We start from the raw sequence: 16,792 nt of genomic DNA, 5'->3' as shown, positions 1-16,792 counted from the left end.
TTCCGGTAGCATATTATTCCAGGACATTACAGAAACCAGAGCGAAACTACGCTCAGATAGACAAAAAGTGTCAAGCATCAGATCTCACAATAACCAGCTGTTGATCTTGAAACAAAGTATTGGTTTATTGATAATCCATTGTGCTCGGGTAGGAACCAGATTGGAAGTGATACAGTTTAACTCTAGAATGCTAGCTTTAAGGGGCACATCAAAGATAGCTTAGGAATTCCTACTCAAGCGTGTGAAATTCACATGCTTGCTGCTTTATCTATTCTTACGGTTTAGCAACATCCTGGGTCCAGGTCTGCGCCTGGGAAAGCGTACCAGGAGGCCTTATCTTCAAAGAGGACATTCCTGCATTTGCTGCTAGTGAGAACTAAGGAAGAGGTTACATGGCTTTGATGTGCTTCATGTTAGAATCACAGTTAACAATACAGACATACTAATAAAGAAACAAGATGCTTGACAAAGAGGGCCTGGCTATCGTGGCTGGGGTAAAAAAATTCCACGATTACCTATATGGCTGGCCCTTTACTATCTTAATGGACCACAATCCTCTGCTGGGCCTGTTCGCCCCCAACTTACAAACACTCCAAATGCTTTCACCGCGAGTGTTGAGGTGGTCCATCTTTCTGGCGGGTTATCAGTATGACCTTAAGTACCACCCAGGGAAAGTGATGGGTCACAATGATGTTCTGAGCCACCTGCCGCTGCACTCCATGGACCCAGTCCTGGCCCCGGTGTTCTAGATCATGTCACTGGAAGCCCTCCCGGACCACCCGGTACATGCAAAGGACATTGCCTGCTGCTCTTCCAAAGACAAAACACTCTCCCGAGTTCTGGACTGAGTGTGGAGTGGGTGGCCAGAAGGACGGGTGGGCTCAGAATTTTTGGCATTTGTATTCCGCTGGGACGAACTGTCTGTGCATAAGGGGTGCCTGTTGTGGGGAAGAAGGGTGATAGTGCCCTCAGTACTGCAGCAGCGCATCCAAACAGCGCTGCATGAAACCCATCCGGGGATTGTACGCATGAAAGTGCTGGCCTGCAGCTATGTATGGTGGCCAGGAATTGACGACGCCATTGAATCCTGGGTGGCCCAATGTCAGCCATTCCAGTAGACATGTCCGGCACCACCCCGCATCCTGGCCCAACAGTGGGAGTCCACTCTGGTCCTGCCTGCACCTCAACTTCGCGGGGCCCTTCCAGGGGCATATATTCTTCCTCATTGTGGACTCCTAATCCAAATGGTTAGAGATAATCCCTGTAGCCTCCACCTCTTTTCGGGCAGGGTTAGGGGCACTCCGCAGTGTTTTTGCCGCACATAGCCTCCCAGACACATTGGTATCCAATAATGGAATGGCCTTCACCTTGGCCGAGTTTCAGGATTTCTGTGACCAGAATTTAATAAAACACATAAGGTCGGCCCCCTTCCACCCAGCCACAAACAGCCAAGCAGAAAGAATGGTGTGGGCTTCGAAGGAAACGCTCCACTGCATCATATATGGGGAGTGGGAAGCGCGCCTCGCCAAGTGCCTCCTGGCACAACATTCCACCCTCAGTATGGTCACTGGCCGCAGCCCAGCAGAGTTTCTCATGGGCCGGCAGCTGACAACCCTCCTGGATCACATGCACCCAGTGTCAAGTCTGCTGTATTTTTATTAACATGTTTTCTAACTCTGGTTCAGAAGCAAGGGATTCTGGGCTCATACTGAACACCGAATGCTGCTAGCTACCTCTCCTCCCCCCCCTCCTCTTAGCCATGCCTTTGTTGTGTAGTCTGCTTTGAAATGCTGATATGTGAACAAGATAGTGGAGCCTTCTCAAGCCGGGTGTCTGTGGGAGTGTGAAGCACCAAGGCCTTGGCTTGGGAATGAGGGAGTAACATCCTAGTGTGAAAATATACGGCTTAGAGTGCCCCGCCCGTAGGAATCCTTTGATCTATACCTTAAATGCTTGGTTAATGTCTATGTACCCCAGTCCTTCAATCTCTATCATGGTCTTCAGTTCTGCTTTCAATAAACTAGCAACTTTGTTTCAACCAAAGACTCGTTATTGAATTCAACCGACTTGACACCCAGACTGCATGTCTGACCTGCAAGAGGTGCCAGAGGTGGTATGGGCCCCCCAGGGGTTCGACACAGGGGACTTGGTGTTTGCCAAAAATGTTGGGGAAGGGCCAGCATGGATACCAGCATGGGTATCCCGTGTATTAGGGTCCATCATGTACAAAACCATCTCCGAGGGGGGATTCAGAATAAGGTGGCACATTGACCAATTACGTGTGCGAGAGGCACCTAGGGGCGGAAGATGAGAATGCAACCACCCCACCGCCTGCTCTAGGCAAAACAACCCCTGAGCTGGAAGAAGCAGAAGAGCCCACAGCTACACCTGTGCCAGCACCAGCGGAACAGATGGGACCACACTCCACGTCAGCGACCATGGAGGACCCAGTCCAGCTGGTGTAATTCCCCTCGACACCAGGACCTCCGTCAGGAACACCTGGTGTGGAAACCGCATCACCACCAACTCCAGTGCTCAGGCGGTCGATGCGAAAGGAAGCCCACGTACCTTAAAGACTATGTTCACTAGGGCTTGTGAACTAAGGGGGGAGGGATGTTGTGTATGTGGACTCAAGGGAAGACTCTGGATGTTCCCGCTGGGCTCATTGTAGCCATGTGGACTCAGGGACTTGGGAACAAAGGGCTGCAGGATTCAAATTCCTGCAGCCCTAGACCAATCACAGGCCTCCACCGGTTTGAATGACCCAATGATGTGCTAGTGCGGGATTCCAGAGATGTATATAAGTTGGGCCGATAGGCCCCATCACCAGTCTTGTAATGTAGCCCTATCCTATATCGTGTCTATTAAACAGCTTGTCATCACTTACTATGAGATTCTCACATGCATAGAACCCACTATATTATACCCACATATATGTAGGTCTCACTGGGGCAATTTACTCACAGGAATTGGTGATGTAACCATTTTTATTTTCACTAACTTCTCAGGAAAACAAAGAGCAGCCAAGGAGGGTGGAGTTTTACTCTAAACCAGCACTTTCCCTCCTTTCTCACACATGCTTCACCAAGAAAAAGGGACAGGAAGGAAGCACTGTGCCCAAAAGATGCAACAAAATAAATAACATGCTGTCAAGCCGGCAGGCTCAGGTGCCCATGTTTTTGCAGTCTTTTCCTCTTCAGTAGCTTTCTGTCATGTGAGCTACAAACCACTTTATTAACTCAGCAGTTTAAAAACTGTTTTAGCTGCTGAACAGGGAGCAAGTGGGGAAACTCGAACATATAGCTATAGGGAAGACAGGACGGTCAGAAAGGACAGGGGAGGGGAGGTGAAGAGGGAAGCACCATGCCCAAGAGAAAGGGGGGGGAGAGGAATGAAGGAGATAAAGAATGGGGGATGGGATGGGAGGTGGGGAGGGAAGTAGCACTGTGGCCAGGAGAAAGGGGGGGGAGAGGAAGAAAAGAGAGAAAGAATGGGGGGAGATGGGGAGGGAAGCAGCACCATGCCCAGGGAGAAAAAGGGAGAGAGGAAGGAAGGAGAGAAAGAATGGGGACTTGGGGACTTCGGAAGGGAGGTGGGGAGGGAAGCAGCATGGTACCTGGGAGAAAGGGAAGGTGAGAGAAAGCAAAGAAGGAAAGAAAGAAAGAAGAGGGGATGGGAGGGAAGGGGGGAGAGGGAAGCAGCTCACTCCCCAGACAGTGCTGCCACCAACGGGGAGATGGCTGTCATGCAGATATGCACGCACTTCAGCTGCTGCCTGGCAAGTGGGGGCTGCTGTTGGGGCAGTGAGAGCAGCGTGGCTGGCTGCCCAATGCCCATACTACCTGGGCTCCAGCAGCACTTTCCACCTTCTTATAGAGTACAAATTTTGATTAGTTTTAAGTAGAAGAAAAGATATAGTAGGGAAATACAGAAAGAAAAAAAGGGAAATACCACAGAGAAATAGGAGAAAAACAGAACATATAAGAGAAGCCATGTTGGATCAAGCCAATGGCCCATCCAGTCCAACACTCTGGGTCACACAGTGGTCAAAAAAAACCCCACCTAAGTGCCATCAGGAGGTTCACAAGTGAGGCTTGCCCCACCCCCAAGCACCAAGAATACAGAGCATCACTGCCCCAGACAGAGAGTTCCAACAATACACTGTGGCTAATAGCCACGGATGGACCTCTGCGCCATATGTTTATCCAATCCCCTCTTGAAGCTGGCTATGCTTGTGGCCGCCGCCACCTCCTGTGGCAGTGAATTCCACATGTTAATCACCCTTTGGATGAAGAAGTACTTCCTTTGATTCATTCTAACCCGACTGCTCAGCAATTTCATGTTAATCACCCTTTGGATGAAGAAGTACTTCCTTTGATCCATTCTAACCCGACTGCTCAGCAATTTCATTGAATGCCCATGAGTTCTTGTATTGTGAGAAACGGAAAAAAGTACTTCTTTCTCTACTTTCTCCATCCCATGCATAATCTTGTAAACCTCTATCATGTCACCCCACGATCGATGTTTCTCCAAGCTAAAGAGCCCCAAGCGTTTTAACCATTCTTCATAGGAAAAGTGTTCCAAACCTATAATCATTCTAGTTGCCCTTTTCTGGACTTTTTCCAATGCTATAATATCTTTTTTGAGGTGAGGTGACCAGAATTGCACACAGTATTCCAAATGAGACCGTCCCATCGATTTATACAGGGCATTATGATACTGGCTGATTTGTTTTCAATTCCATTCCTAATAATTCCCAGCATGGCATTGGCCTTTTTTATTGCAATTGCACACTGTCTTGACATTTTCAGTGAGTTATCTATCATGATCTACTGAAGATCTCTCTCTTGGTCAGTTTCTGCCAGTTCACATCCCATCAGCTTGTATTTATAGCTGGGATTTTTGGCCCCAATGTGCATTACTTTGCACTTGGTCACATTGAATCTCATCAGCCACACTGATGCTCACTCACCCAGCCTCGACAGATCCCTTTGGAGTGCCTCACAATCCTCTCTGGTTCTAATCATCCTGAACAATTTAGTGTCATCTGCAACCATAGCCACTTCACTGCTTATTCTCAACTCCAAATCATTAATGAACAAGTTAAAGAGCATGAGACCCAGTACTGAGCCCTGCGGCACCCCACAGCTTACCGTCTTCCACTGCGAAAATTGCCCATTTATTTCTATTTATAACAGAAAATATTTCAGTTACATTCTACAACCAAAAAAAGAAATAAATACGAAATTTCTTCTACCTGGAAGTCTTTGAGTTTTAACCAAATATTACCATCAAATTCTACAGTCCTTTTGTAGCTTTTTAAACTTTTATACAATTTAATACCTATGGTATAAATCTAAGTTATTTATCTTTGTTGCAACAAGGATCAAATCACTTATCAAAAAAAGAGAGACAAAGAGAAAAACAAGAGAACTAAACTAACTGAATAGTTTTAAAAATATTAGAAGTAAGCATATACAGGCAAGATGAATATACACTCTTTATCTATAAAACTAACTTATTTGCTTCCAACAGGAGTTGAAAATAAGAGCACAATACTTTGTCTATGTCAATATAAACCGATTCCAAAGTTGGAAATCAAAAGCAGTTCTAGGATATCATATAATATCTATATTCTCTTCATTAATGTGAGATGAACATAACCAACTATTTGTGTAAGTTAATTATTAATTAATTATTCAAAAATTATTTAGAATCTTTTGAAGAGACTATCTCCAACTATTATATTACTTTAAAAAGAGGAGGCTTGATAAACCATAATGACCCAATCCCCCATATAAATTTATTTTTGCCTGTGGAGAATATAAACCAATTCCAAAGTTAGAGATCAGGAACAGATTTTTGATATTATATAATATCTATATTCTCTTCATTAATGTGAGTTAAACATAACCAACTATTTGTGTAAGTTAATTATTAATTAATTATTCAGAAATTATTTAAGAACTTTTAAAAACACTATCTCCAAATGTCATATTATTTTAAGAGGAGGCTTGATTGACCATAATGACCCCATCCCCCATACATATTTATTTTTGCCTAAGAAGAAAATAATGCAATGTCTACAACACGGTCTCTACTGGGTTACTCCGCTTGTATTATTAAGTATAAAACCTCCAGTTTATAAAGTTCCAGTTTCCAGTTCAAAATAACATATCAGTTCCATTATGTTCTACCATTGGTGACCAAATATAAAGACACAGTTTATAATCCCTTCTTTTTAAAGGCTTCCCAAGTTTTGATTTTTTTGAAGCTGTATATAGCTTTTCCCCTCGACACGCTCATCTGTTCTGCTGGGAACAATAAGGCCCACACACTGTCACTTCCTCTTGCAACAGCTTTAATAAGTCATTCCGCTCTTCTTTTAAAACTGCGTAGGTCGTCGTCATCTTGATTTCATTCAGCATGTTTCCAGGTTGCTGTTTATTCACTTTCCCCAACTCATTTGACACCTCTTGGATTTCTCGACATTCCTGCTCATGTAGATTTTCAATTTCGCTGTACTTCAAGAAAGTTTTCCATCTGCTTTTCTATTAACTCCGCTAAAAGACAGATTCCATGCTTTATAGAAGATACGGTAGCAAAAACATATTTTTTATCATCCGCTTCATTTTGCCAAATCATCTTTCCACAGAATTACTCAATCCAATAACAAAAGTCAATAAATAGCTCAGAGTCCCAGTTAATTTATTCTCCAGCTCTCCTCCTGCCTTGTGCTTTTTCCTTACATTCCAGTTCAAACCACATCAATTCTGCTCCCCCATCAGATAAATTCCCTTAGAAAAATATTCAGCTTTTATTCAGACTGTATTATAATATGTTAACATTCAAATTGTAGCTTATTTAATTATAAACCAAATCAATTTGAGTGTCTGTATTCAATCCAATTAAAAATGCCAGAGAAAAGGATGCCAATTTTCAACAGTTTGTTCCTCACCTTTTGGAAGCCTCTCATGTGGGGGAAATCATCCTGCTCCCCCTCCTTTTGAACAGTCTTGTTTGGTTTTACGATAGGAATTCCATTAGTCGGTTAGATTGTAAAGTAAACTTACTTGCTTGGTAGAGTTTCAGCAATTGCAGTAGAAAAGAAGACGCTTAGAAAAGTTGCTAAGACAAAGGAAAAGTCGGGCATTCACCTCTTGTTGCTATCGTGGCGATCAGTGCGGTGGAGCATCGGAGTGACAGGGAACTCAGGGGCCAACTGCTGTCATTCTCCCTGGCTCCTGTCAAGCTCTTTGCTGTCAGGGAATCCTTGCCTGAGCCCCCCTGGGGTTACCACAGCTGTGGCACCCCTCCAACCACCTGATTCAGGGGCCGCTAGAGACAAGCTCTGAGGACCCCACCAACGACGAGGTGCTGAAACCCGAAAAACCTTCCCACCTTCTTATAAACAGCCTGACCAGGGCTGAAGGATACTGTGGGGCACTGCTGCCTACTAGGGCAGCAAAAAATGGTGAGTCCAGCTGCCCATAGCCTCTGGTCTCTGTTCAGCTGACAGCAGCAGTGCTTCCTACCTCCTGCATGACCAGCCCGGCCATGGTGGAAGGAGGGTGCCACGGGCCTCCTCCTCCTGGCATGACCCAAGTCACATGAGGGGCACCCAATTTCATGCCCCTCAAGGGCCGGCACCCTGGACAAATGCCTGTTTTGCCTAGTGGCAAGGGCTAGCCGTGATTCCAGTTTGGCATCCATTCAGGACACAGGATGGAGACAGTGCTGGTTGCCCTCACCGATGACCTCCGAAGACTCAGGCAGGTCAGTGCTGCTCTTGCTTTTAGATCTGACAGCAGCATTCAACATGGTCAATTATGACCTCTTGACCCACTGCCTTGTCAACAAAGGGGTTAAGGGGACTGCCTTGCAATGGTTTTCCTCCTTCCTCTGGGGTTAGGCCCAGAGGGTGACATTCAGTGAGTTTGTCTCCCAGTGGTACCCACTGGAATGTGAAGTGCTGCAAGGGGCTATCCTCACACTGATGTTGTTAATATATGCACCCTCTCGTCTAGCTGATAGACTCCACTCCAGACAATCTGGAGTTTAAGTTAATTAAAACTTAATCCATATCTGTATCCCTCCCTACTCATATTACAAACATGCCATTTTTGATAAAAAAAAAAATAGATCCAGCACAAGTAGCTTCTGGCATGCTTAGACCCCAATAACCACCATCTGAAGTCCCAGTACTGACTTGACATTATGCTTCTTGGAAGTTCCTCTCCTCTCCAAGCCTCACCCTTCCGCCTCAAAATCTCCAGGTACTTTCCAACCTGGAGTTGGTTACACTATGACGCTACCATTCCAAATGTGACTTTTCAGTTTAGAAAAGATGACTGAGGGAGGGGCATGATAAAGGTTTATAAAATTATGCCTGGAGTGCAGAGAATTGACAGAGAATTTTTTCTCCCTCTCCCAAAATACTAGCACTCAAGGACATCCAATGAGTCTAACGTGCAGTAGATTCAGGATAGACAAAGGAAATACTACTTTACACAGAGAGTGATCAAAATATGGAATTCACTGCCAGAGGATGTAGTGATGGCCACAGGAATAAGCAGCTTTAAAAGGGGATTAGATAAATCTATCAATGGCATCTAGCCATGGTGACTAAGAGAACCTCTGCATTCAGAGGCACTAATCATCTGAATCCCAGAGTCAGGAAGTAACATCAAAGGAAGGCCTAGGCCTCTATGCCCTGCTGTTCACCATCCAAAGAAACTGGTTGGCCATTGTGTGAGACAGGATGCTGGACTAGATGGAAGGTCTGATCCAGCAGGGCCCAATGAGATTATTTGCTCCCACAAGTGTTCAAACATCCCTGCATATAAAAAGCATATAATGCATATCAATCACTTTATTCATGCAAATATATGTAAACTATTGACTCATTTACAAATAAGCAAGGTAAAGGAAAGGTAGAAGAAAATAATAAGAAAGAACAAATAGAGTCACTCACTGTAGCCTGCTGTTTTTCAGCCTTTTCAGCTGCCTCATTAAGTTGTTTTTGAAAGGCCTCCTGGAGCGATTTCATTTCTTCCCTGGTTTATTAAAGAGACAAAACACAAACTTCATCTCTTTTGTCCAGTAGAAAAGGATACCTTTGTTTACTTGTGTTTCATGACAAGACATTTTTAATTACACATAATAGCCATGGATTGAGCTTTGTTGAGGTGGTTTGTTAATAAAATCACAAATGACCATTGCACATCAATAAAGTTCTTCAAGGAAAATTCAGTGAGTAGAAATTGCCTACCCTTTGTTTCCTCTGTATAGTCTGCTAATCTGCCAGTTGTATAATGCTAGGGTTGCCAATCCCCAGGTGGGGGCAGGGGATCCCCCGGTTTGGAGGCCCTCCCCCCGCTTCAGGGTCGTCAGAAAGCGGGGGGGGGGGGAGGGGAGGGAAATGTCTGCTGGGAACTCTATTATTCCCTATGGAGATTTATTCCCATAGAAAATCATGGAGAATTGATCTGCAGGTATCTGGGGCTCTGGGGGGGGGGCTGTTTTTTGAGGTAGAGGCACCAAATTTTCAGTACAGTATCTAGAGCCTCTTCCCAAAATATCCCCTAAGTTTCAAAATGATTGGACCAGGGGGTCCAATTCTATGAGCCCCAAAAGAAGGTGCCCCTATCCTTCATTATTTCCTATGGAAGGAAGGCATTGAAAAGGTGTGCCATCCCTTTCAATGTGATGGCCAGAACTCCCTTTGGAGTTCAATTATGCTTGTCACAGCGTTGATCTTGGCTCCACCCCTAATGTCTCCTGGCTCCACAACCAAAGTCCCCAGATATTTCTTAAATTGGACTTGGCAACCCTATATAATGCATACCAGGGGGCATTTTGTAGAAAAATAGGTGGTGGAGCTCATCCAGGGATTGTTATGCAGCTGCACCTACTATTCAATGGACAAGAAGGTGGAACTTTCAGAAAGGTTCAAGATAGGGTTGCCAAGTCCAATTAAAGAAAAATCTGGGGACTTTGGGGGCGGAGCCAGGAGACTTTGGGGGGTGGAGCCAGGAACAAGGATGTGACAAGCATAATTGAACTCCAAGGGAGTTCTGGCCATCACATTTAGAGGGACAGCTCACCTTTTTAAATGTCTTTCTTCCATAGGAAATAATTAAGGATAGGGGCACCATCTTTTGGGGCTCATAGAATTGGACCCTCTGGTCCAATCATTTTGAAACTTGGGGGGTATTTTGGGGAGAGGCACTAGATGCTATACTAAAAATTTGGTGCCTCTACCTCAAAAAATAGCCCCCCCGGAGCTCCCAATACCCATGGATCAATTCCCTATTATTCCCTATGGGAATTGTTCTCCATAGGGAATAATAGAGTGCCTAGTAGACATTTCCTTCCCCCCCCCACACGCTTTCTAAAGGGGGGAGGGCCTCCATACCAGGGAATCCCCCCTCCCTGCCCCCTCCCTCTCTCTCACACACAAATACTTACTTGGTCTTCTTCCCTCTGCCTGCTGTGAAAACGAAAGCAAAGAAAGGGAGGGGCCGTTCTCCAAAGCCCTTCCTGTTTCCTCCTTCCTGCCCAGCCTTAAAGGGGCAGACATTTTACAAACTGCTCAGGAGCTCTACACCAACATGAACCCTACAGGTATGTTCCCCCCCCCACCCTCCCCCCCCCCCGCTTCCTGATTTCTGGAGACCGGGGGATGAAGCTGTGAACCCAGAAGTCTCCCGCCAAAGCGGGGGGGGGGGGGTTGGGAAGCCTAGTTCAGGAGCTGTGCTCCTGTGAGCTCCCACTGAATCTGAGGCCTGAGGCCTACTAAAAAGATTAGTACAATCACCACAAAAGAAGAAAATCTAAACACACTACTGAAACCACATTGAACAACAAGAATGTTGTCATAAACGAGAACTAGTATGCATTTTTCTTCAACCAGTCATTTAAATTAACTTCATTAACTTTCTCATTCCTAAAGCAAATAGTACAGCTGAGTCTTTTTTTATTTCTCCTGAGATTAGTTTTTTTTTTAAATGAGAAACAATCAGAACATGCTATAGGAAACAGCTGTCTCTTTACATTACCTTTCTTGAACAAATAGGTAGTAAGTAGACAGTTGCAAAGGGATATTCTACTATCATAGTAGAATAAAACAAAAATCCAGTGTTCATTTCATTACAGGCTTTCATGGAGTGAAGCCCACTTCCTCAGATATTTTGATTTTTGTTTCATTTTAGTAAATGGACTGCATCCCTCCAGTTCTTACTGGTATAGATCTAATCCCTAAATGTGATAAAATTTATTTATTTATTTGTTCTATTTATATCCCACCCTCCCCGCCAAGAAGGGCTCAGGATGGCAAACAAGGCCAATAGGCAAAATTAAATACATTAAAACCAGTTAAAACCACAATTGCTATTGCAGCATTAAAACTATTTAAAACAGCCAACACAATAACATTAAGTGCTACAGTTGTACTATATTAATGATGGCAGTGTAACAATCTTCTCCAGATAATCTTCAGATGTAATTTGAATCTAATGGTCAGGCTCTATGGTGATCAGTTTAGTTTTGTCCAGACAAGACACCAACTCAATTTGATCAGGCAGAGATAACAGATTTAGCAGTCAAAAGCCTGGTGGAAGAGCTTTATTTATTTATTTATTCTATAATTTCTATCCCGCCCTTCCCAACAAGTGGCTCAGGGCGGCTCACAGCACAAGTACCACATAAATACAATTCAAGCATAAAAAGTTAAAATAATTAATACCTTTAAAATTTTTAAAACATTTAAAGCATTTAAACCATTAAATATTTAAGACATTAAGACATTAGGGACATCTTACAGGCCCTGTGGAACTGTAATAGAACTGCAGGGCTCTAACCTCTTCCAGGAACTCATTCCACCAGTGTGGGGCTGCAACCAAGAAGTCCCTTGCTCAAGTTGCAGCCAGCCTGGCCTCTCTGGGGCTAGGGATCAAGAGGAAGTTTTAAAATCCACAATGTATTACTCTCTGGGGGACATATGCGGAAAGATAGTCCTGTAGGTATGCAGGTCCCTGGTCATATAGGGCTTTAACAGCTTCTAAGGCCAAGAGCTCCGAGGCACAGAGTGGTAAAGCTGCAGTTCTGCAGTCAGAGCCCTCTGCTCATGACCTGAGTTCGATCCCAGCGGAAGCTGGTTCAGGTAGCCGGCTCCAGGTTGACTCAGCCTTCCATCCTTCTGAAGTCAGTAAAATGAGTACCCAGTTTGCTGGGGGGGAAGTGTAGATGACTGGGGAAGGCAATGGCAAACCACCCCATGAAAAGTCTGCCGTGAAAACATTGTGAAAGCAACGTCACCTCAGAGTCAAAAATGACTGGTGCTTGCACAGAGGACTACCTTTACCTTTTTTGCCTTCAGGCCAATTATGCTTCCCTACTGTTTGACAGCTTTTGCTGGTGTTGGAGGTAATCTGATTCAAACAGCTAAATTTTTGAAACTAAAGAGGAGAAGAGAACTTTGAAGGATACAACCCATGCTGAGGAGGCCCTCAGGGAACAAAAAAGAGGAACTGGCCCTTCAACTGCTTCAGTCATGTTCTTGGTCAATTAAAAGATATATGTTTCTTGCCACATGAAGGTTTTTGTTTGTATAGCTACTGCAGTGTGGCACGCACTCAGGGATGTTAAAACATTCAGTGGTCAAGATGGAGCAATAAAGCACATTAGAAGTAGGTTGGCAAATACAGCCCCAGTGCAGTTAAGTAGCTGGCACTTTGTCATGGCTACCAATGAGACAGATCTGATCACTTGGCACATGCTGCAAAGTCTCTCTGCAAATCTTTAAAGTGGTAAATCAGAGGGTGAGATACTTCCATTGATGTATCAATCACTGATTGATTGCTAGACCACCATTTTCTCATGTTCAGCATCTGCAGACAAATTCACATTAACACCTGCATTTTTTCTTGTTTCTATCAATTATATTTTATACTCCATGCATATACTTCAAGGAACTCAGGATGGATGTGGGAACTCAGGATGGCTATTGTCTTGTTTTATTCTCCATTGCCAAGTAGGATAGGTTAAGAGACAGTGATTGGTCCAAGATCATCTAGTGAGCTTCACAGTTGAGTGGGAGTTTCATCTCTTTAACATGCCACACTAGCTCTATCCGATAATCATATGTGTTTCCCACACAGCCACAGACTTGTGTAGTTTCCATGTTATTTCTGTGGCTGCTAATACAGTACATGGTGACAGAAGGTATCCTTGATAATAATTTTTTAAAATGGTGTGATAGCATTATATTAATATACCATTATACCAAAAATATGCATGAGATTCGCTATGTTCTCTGCTTTCATTTAAAAAAATGTCTACCCATTTCATTGTGGAGATATGCTTTTTTACATAAAGACTGCTTTAAGAAATTAAATCCATGAATTCAAAGAATATCATTCATATTTTGATACAATGGTGTATTGATATGTTAATACTGTTGGAAAAAACAATGTCCAGTGTACAAAAAAGAAGAGAAGAAGATCCTGAAGCGGCAGCAGGAAAACAATTAGATAGGAAAGTGAGGTCAGTACCTTCTGTTAAGTATCATTCATTGTCTGTCTCCAGATTATTACTCTAAATTAATTTCCTCCTTGTTGAAAATTCTGAACTCAGTCTCTCCCTCCCTCTCAGCTAGAGATGTAGTTAGGAACCTATCTTTGCCTCTCCTCTTTCCTATCAAGTATATTAATCCCTAAATAAACCTTTATCTACGCTTTAATCAGGTTGTGACCATTGCAATGTTAATTACTCTGCCAACAGGGGTTATGGTGGCCCAGATTAAGTGCATCTTTGATTAAATGTAGAAAGATCACCAGAGGCTCTTGGACCAAGCAGGTGAGAACAAGGAACAAAGATGGCAATCTCCTATAGTGCACAGCATGGTCACTGGATAGATATGCTCATGGAGACCAACTATCTGATTTGGAGAGAAAGAATGAAGACCTGTCTAATAAAAATGGTTTATAGACTGACTGCCCAGACTGACTATCCAGCCAATGATGCAGAGCAACTAGGGTTGCCAATCCCCAGGTGGGGGCAGGGGACCCCCGGTTTGGAGACCCTCCCCCCGCTTAAGGGACGTCAGAAAGCGGGGGGAGGGGAGGGAAATGTCTGCTGGGAACTCTATTATTCCCTATGGAGATTTATTCCCATAGAAAATCATGGAGAATTGATCTTCGGGTATCTGGGGCTCTGGGGGGGCTGTTTTAGGGGGTATATGCACCAAATTTTCAGTATAGCATCTAGTGCCTCTCCCCAAAATACCCCCCAAGTTTCAAAAAGTTTGGACCAGGGGGTCCAATTCTATGAGCCCCAAAAGAAGGTGCCCCTATCCTTCATAATTTGCTATGGAAGGAAGGAATTGAAAAGGTGTGCTGTCCCTTTAAATGTGATGGCCAGAACTCCCTTTGGAGTTCAATTATGCTTGTAACAGCCTTAATCTTGGCTCCACCCCCAAAGTCTCCTGGCTCCACCCCCAAAGTCCCCAGATATTTCTTGAATTGGACTTGGCAACCCTAAGAGCAACAGACTGGATAGAATGCCAATAATGAACAGGCAAGAGGTGTCTCATTAATGTCTCGTTTATGACAATCATCACTGGCTTAACAGACAGACAAGTATCAAGAGTCTTTAAGATGCCAACTGCTATGGTTGTTTGGGCTGAACTGGAAAGATTGCATGTAAAATCCTTAAAAAGCCAGCTCTAGCTTCAGAAATGCTTGTATAAGAATGCAGGAAGGTGCTAATCTCTGGCAGCATCTTGACAAGATGTTGGAATTAGTTGAGCAATTGAGAAGTGCAGGAAAAGATATTGCAGATGCCTGTGTTAATTTTAATCAGCCTACCAGATCATATGAAAGTACAATGTCTAAATACAGTGTCTAAGTATTGGGTCTAAGAATGGTTGTCACTCCAAAATATTATCAATCAATTTGAGGAGGAATATGATGGATGGGAATTAAGAAGAGCAGAGACTAGCCAAATGGCTTTGAATATAAATAACAAAGGTGAGAAGATTTTCCAAGTCTGTGGGAAGCAAAGCCACATTAAAAGGAATTGTTCTACCAGAAGCCAGAGAAAGGATTTGAACTTGCAGAAAATAGCAGAAATACCTAGGAAAAAAAAGTTTCAGTAAATTAGGAGAGTTTAGTTCCACTTAATTTAAAAACAACACTATGATCCGTATTCGAGCCAATTTGCACAAGAATGTATGTATGTGTCCTTGTAGTATTCAACAAGTACTGAGCTTCAGCATACAACAATTATTTGTACATTTATGGTTCATAGCTCCTGAAATGTCATTTAAAAGGCCTTCACTAATGGTAGGTTAAATTGAAAATCAGGCAGTTATGGAAATCCACGCAACTGCCTTGTCACTGACCAAATGCTGCACGGGTCTAAGCATTTCGCATCACAGTTACCTGTGTGAATCAGTCTGCAGACACTCACCTTGGATATACTTGCGAAGTTTTATTAGCCAGTGGAGGTGGACTGATTTACAGACACTGATGCTTTTCCAGTTGCCAATGAAAGCCGGATCACAGAGGCAGCAAGAGTATAAACTACTGATTAAGTGGAGTGCTGATTTCAACAATAGCAGTTGCTCTGGATTTAAATACAGACATGCAGTCAAAACTGACAGGTCCCAGCCTGGGACAGACCATTCTGACTGGAACTGCCATGTATTAAACATAAGAGCAGCTGCAAATATTGCCAATTAGGGGCTGTGGTGCGATTCCTGGCAGCTGAACAATATATATCCCTACAATAGGTAAATTGGAGAGCCTGTCTTATTCTGTATTTTGAAGATTTATCACAGAATACAGAAGGCAGTGTTTCAGGACTGAGATACCATATCTGACAAGAAGCATTTGATGCAATGTTTGGTTTATAGTCCTTGGGAACTGAACATACAATAGATATGGAACATCCCTTGCATTAATTACAGGTTTTCATGTCTCGCCATTTTATCAATATGAACGTCTAAAGACCTGTTCTTCACTAACTTCAGTGGATCCTAACTCCAGGGAGTCTAAAATTATTAATTTCTAGACTACTTGCAGAAGTGGTTTTCATAATACTTGGTTACAAGGTTTTAGAAGCACTTGAACATATACTCCCCCCCCCCAAAAAAAGAATGTTTCCTAACATGCTGAACTCATCATGTGGCCCATCTTTGGGAATAATTGAAAAGTTCTCCATATATTTTGCATGGTAACAGTCAGTCTTTATGCATGTCAGATGGGTCATGACAACTTTGAGAAGATATTTTGCTTCATATAAGGCAAATGTTACATGTGTTTAAAGAATGATGCCTCTCCACCTTCAAAAATACTGAAATCCTTATTCTCAAAGCTATTAGTGTACTTTAAAATGACAAAAAAGAACTGTTTAAAACATATCCTGCAGCAGGCTTGTAACCATGGGAGGCCTGTGGGGGCACTGCCCCCCCTCCACTTCCAGGCTGGGCCCCTGACTTCCAGCCTGCTTCTCTCTCTCTCTCTCTGCCAGGGCACAGTGCAGCACAGCAGCAAAAGCAGCAGGCAGAGAAGAGGGAGGCAGAGGAGCAGGAGGTGGAGGAAGCTGCATGGAATGGGATGGGGAGGGGGGATGGATGGAACTGCTGGATGCAAAGCACCAGGGTGGGGGAGAGGGAGGTGGAAGGAAACTCCCCTGCTTGCACACAAGGTGAAGTCTCTTCTTGACTCCAAAATTTTAGGGCTGGCTGCCTTGACTTGACTACTTTCAGAGCCTCCAGCTTTTTCTCCCA

The 16,792-nt window shown here is 43.7% G+C and overlaps 1 protein-coding gene across 3 annotated transcripts in view; it reads right to left on the bottom strand.

Annotated features, from left to right (window-relative positions):
• The window catches only part of LUZP2 (leucine zipper protein 2), a 783,128-nt gene that overhangs the window by 360,483 nt on the left and 405,853 nt on the right, over positions 1 to 16,792 (bottom strand). For all 3 annotated transcript variants that reach the window (XM_060262788.1, XM_060262789.1, XM_060262787.1), the window contains exon 4: positions 8,975 to 9,056. In XM_060262788.1, the coding sequence (XP_060118771.1) occupies positions 8,975 to 9,056 (82 nt within the window). The remainder of the gene's footprint in view (positions 1 to 8,974; positions 9,057 to 16,792) is intronic.

Source organism: Heteronotia binoei, chromosome 21 (genome assembly GCF_032191835.1).
Source record: "Heteronotia binoei isolate CCM8104 ecotype False Entrance Well chromosome 21, APGP_CSIRO_Hbin_v1, whole genome shotgun sequence".
Classification (NCBI taxonomy): Eukaryota; Metazoa; Chordata; class Lepidosauria; order Squamata; family Gekkonidae; genus Heteronotia; species Heteronotia binoei.
This window is presented reverse-complemented; position numbering and strand designations above follow the sequence as displayed.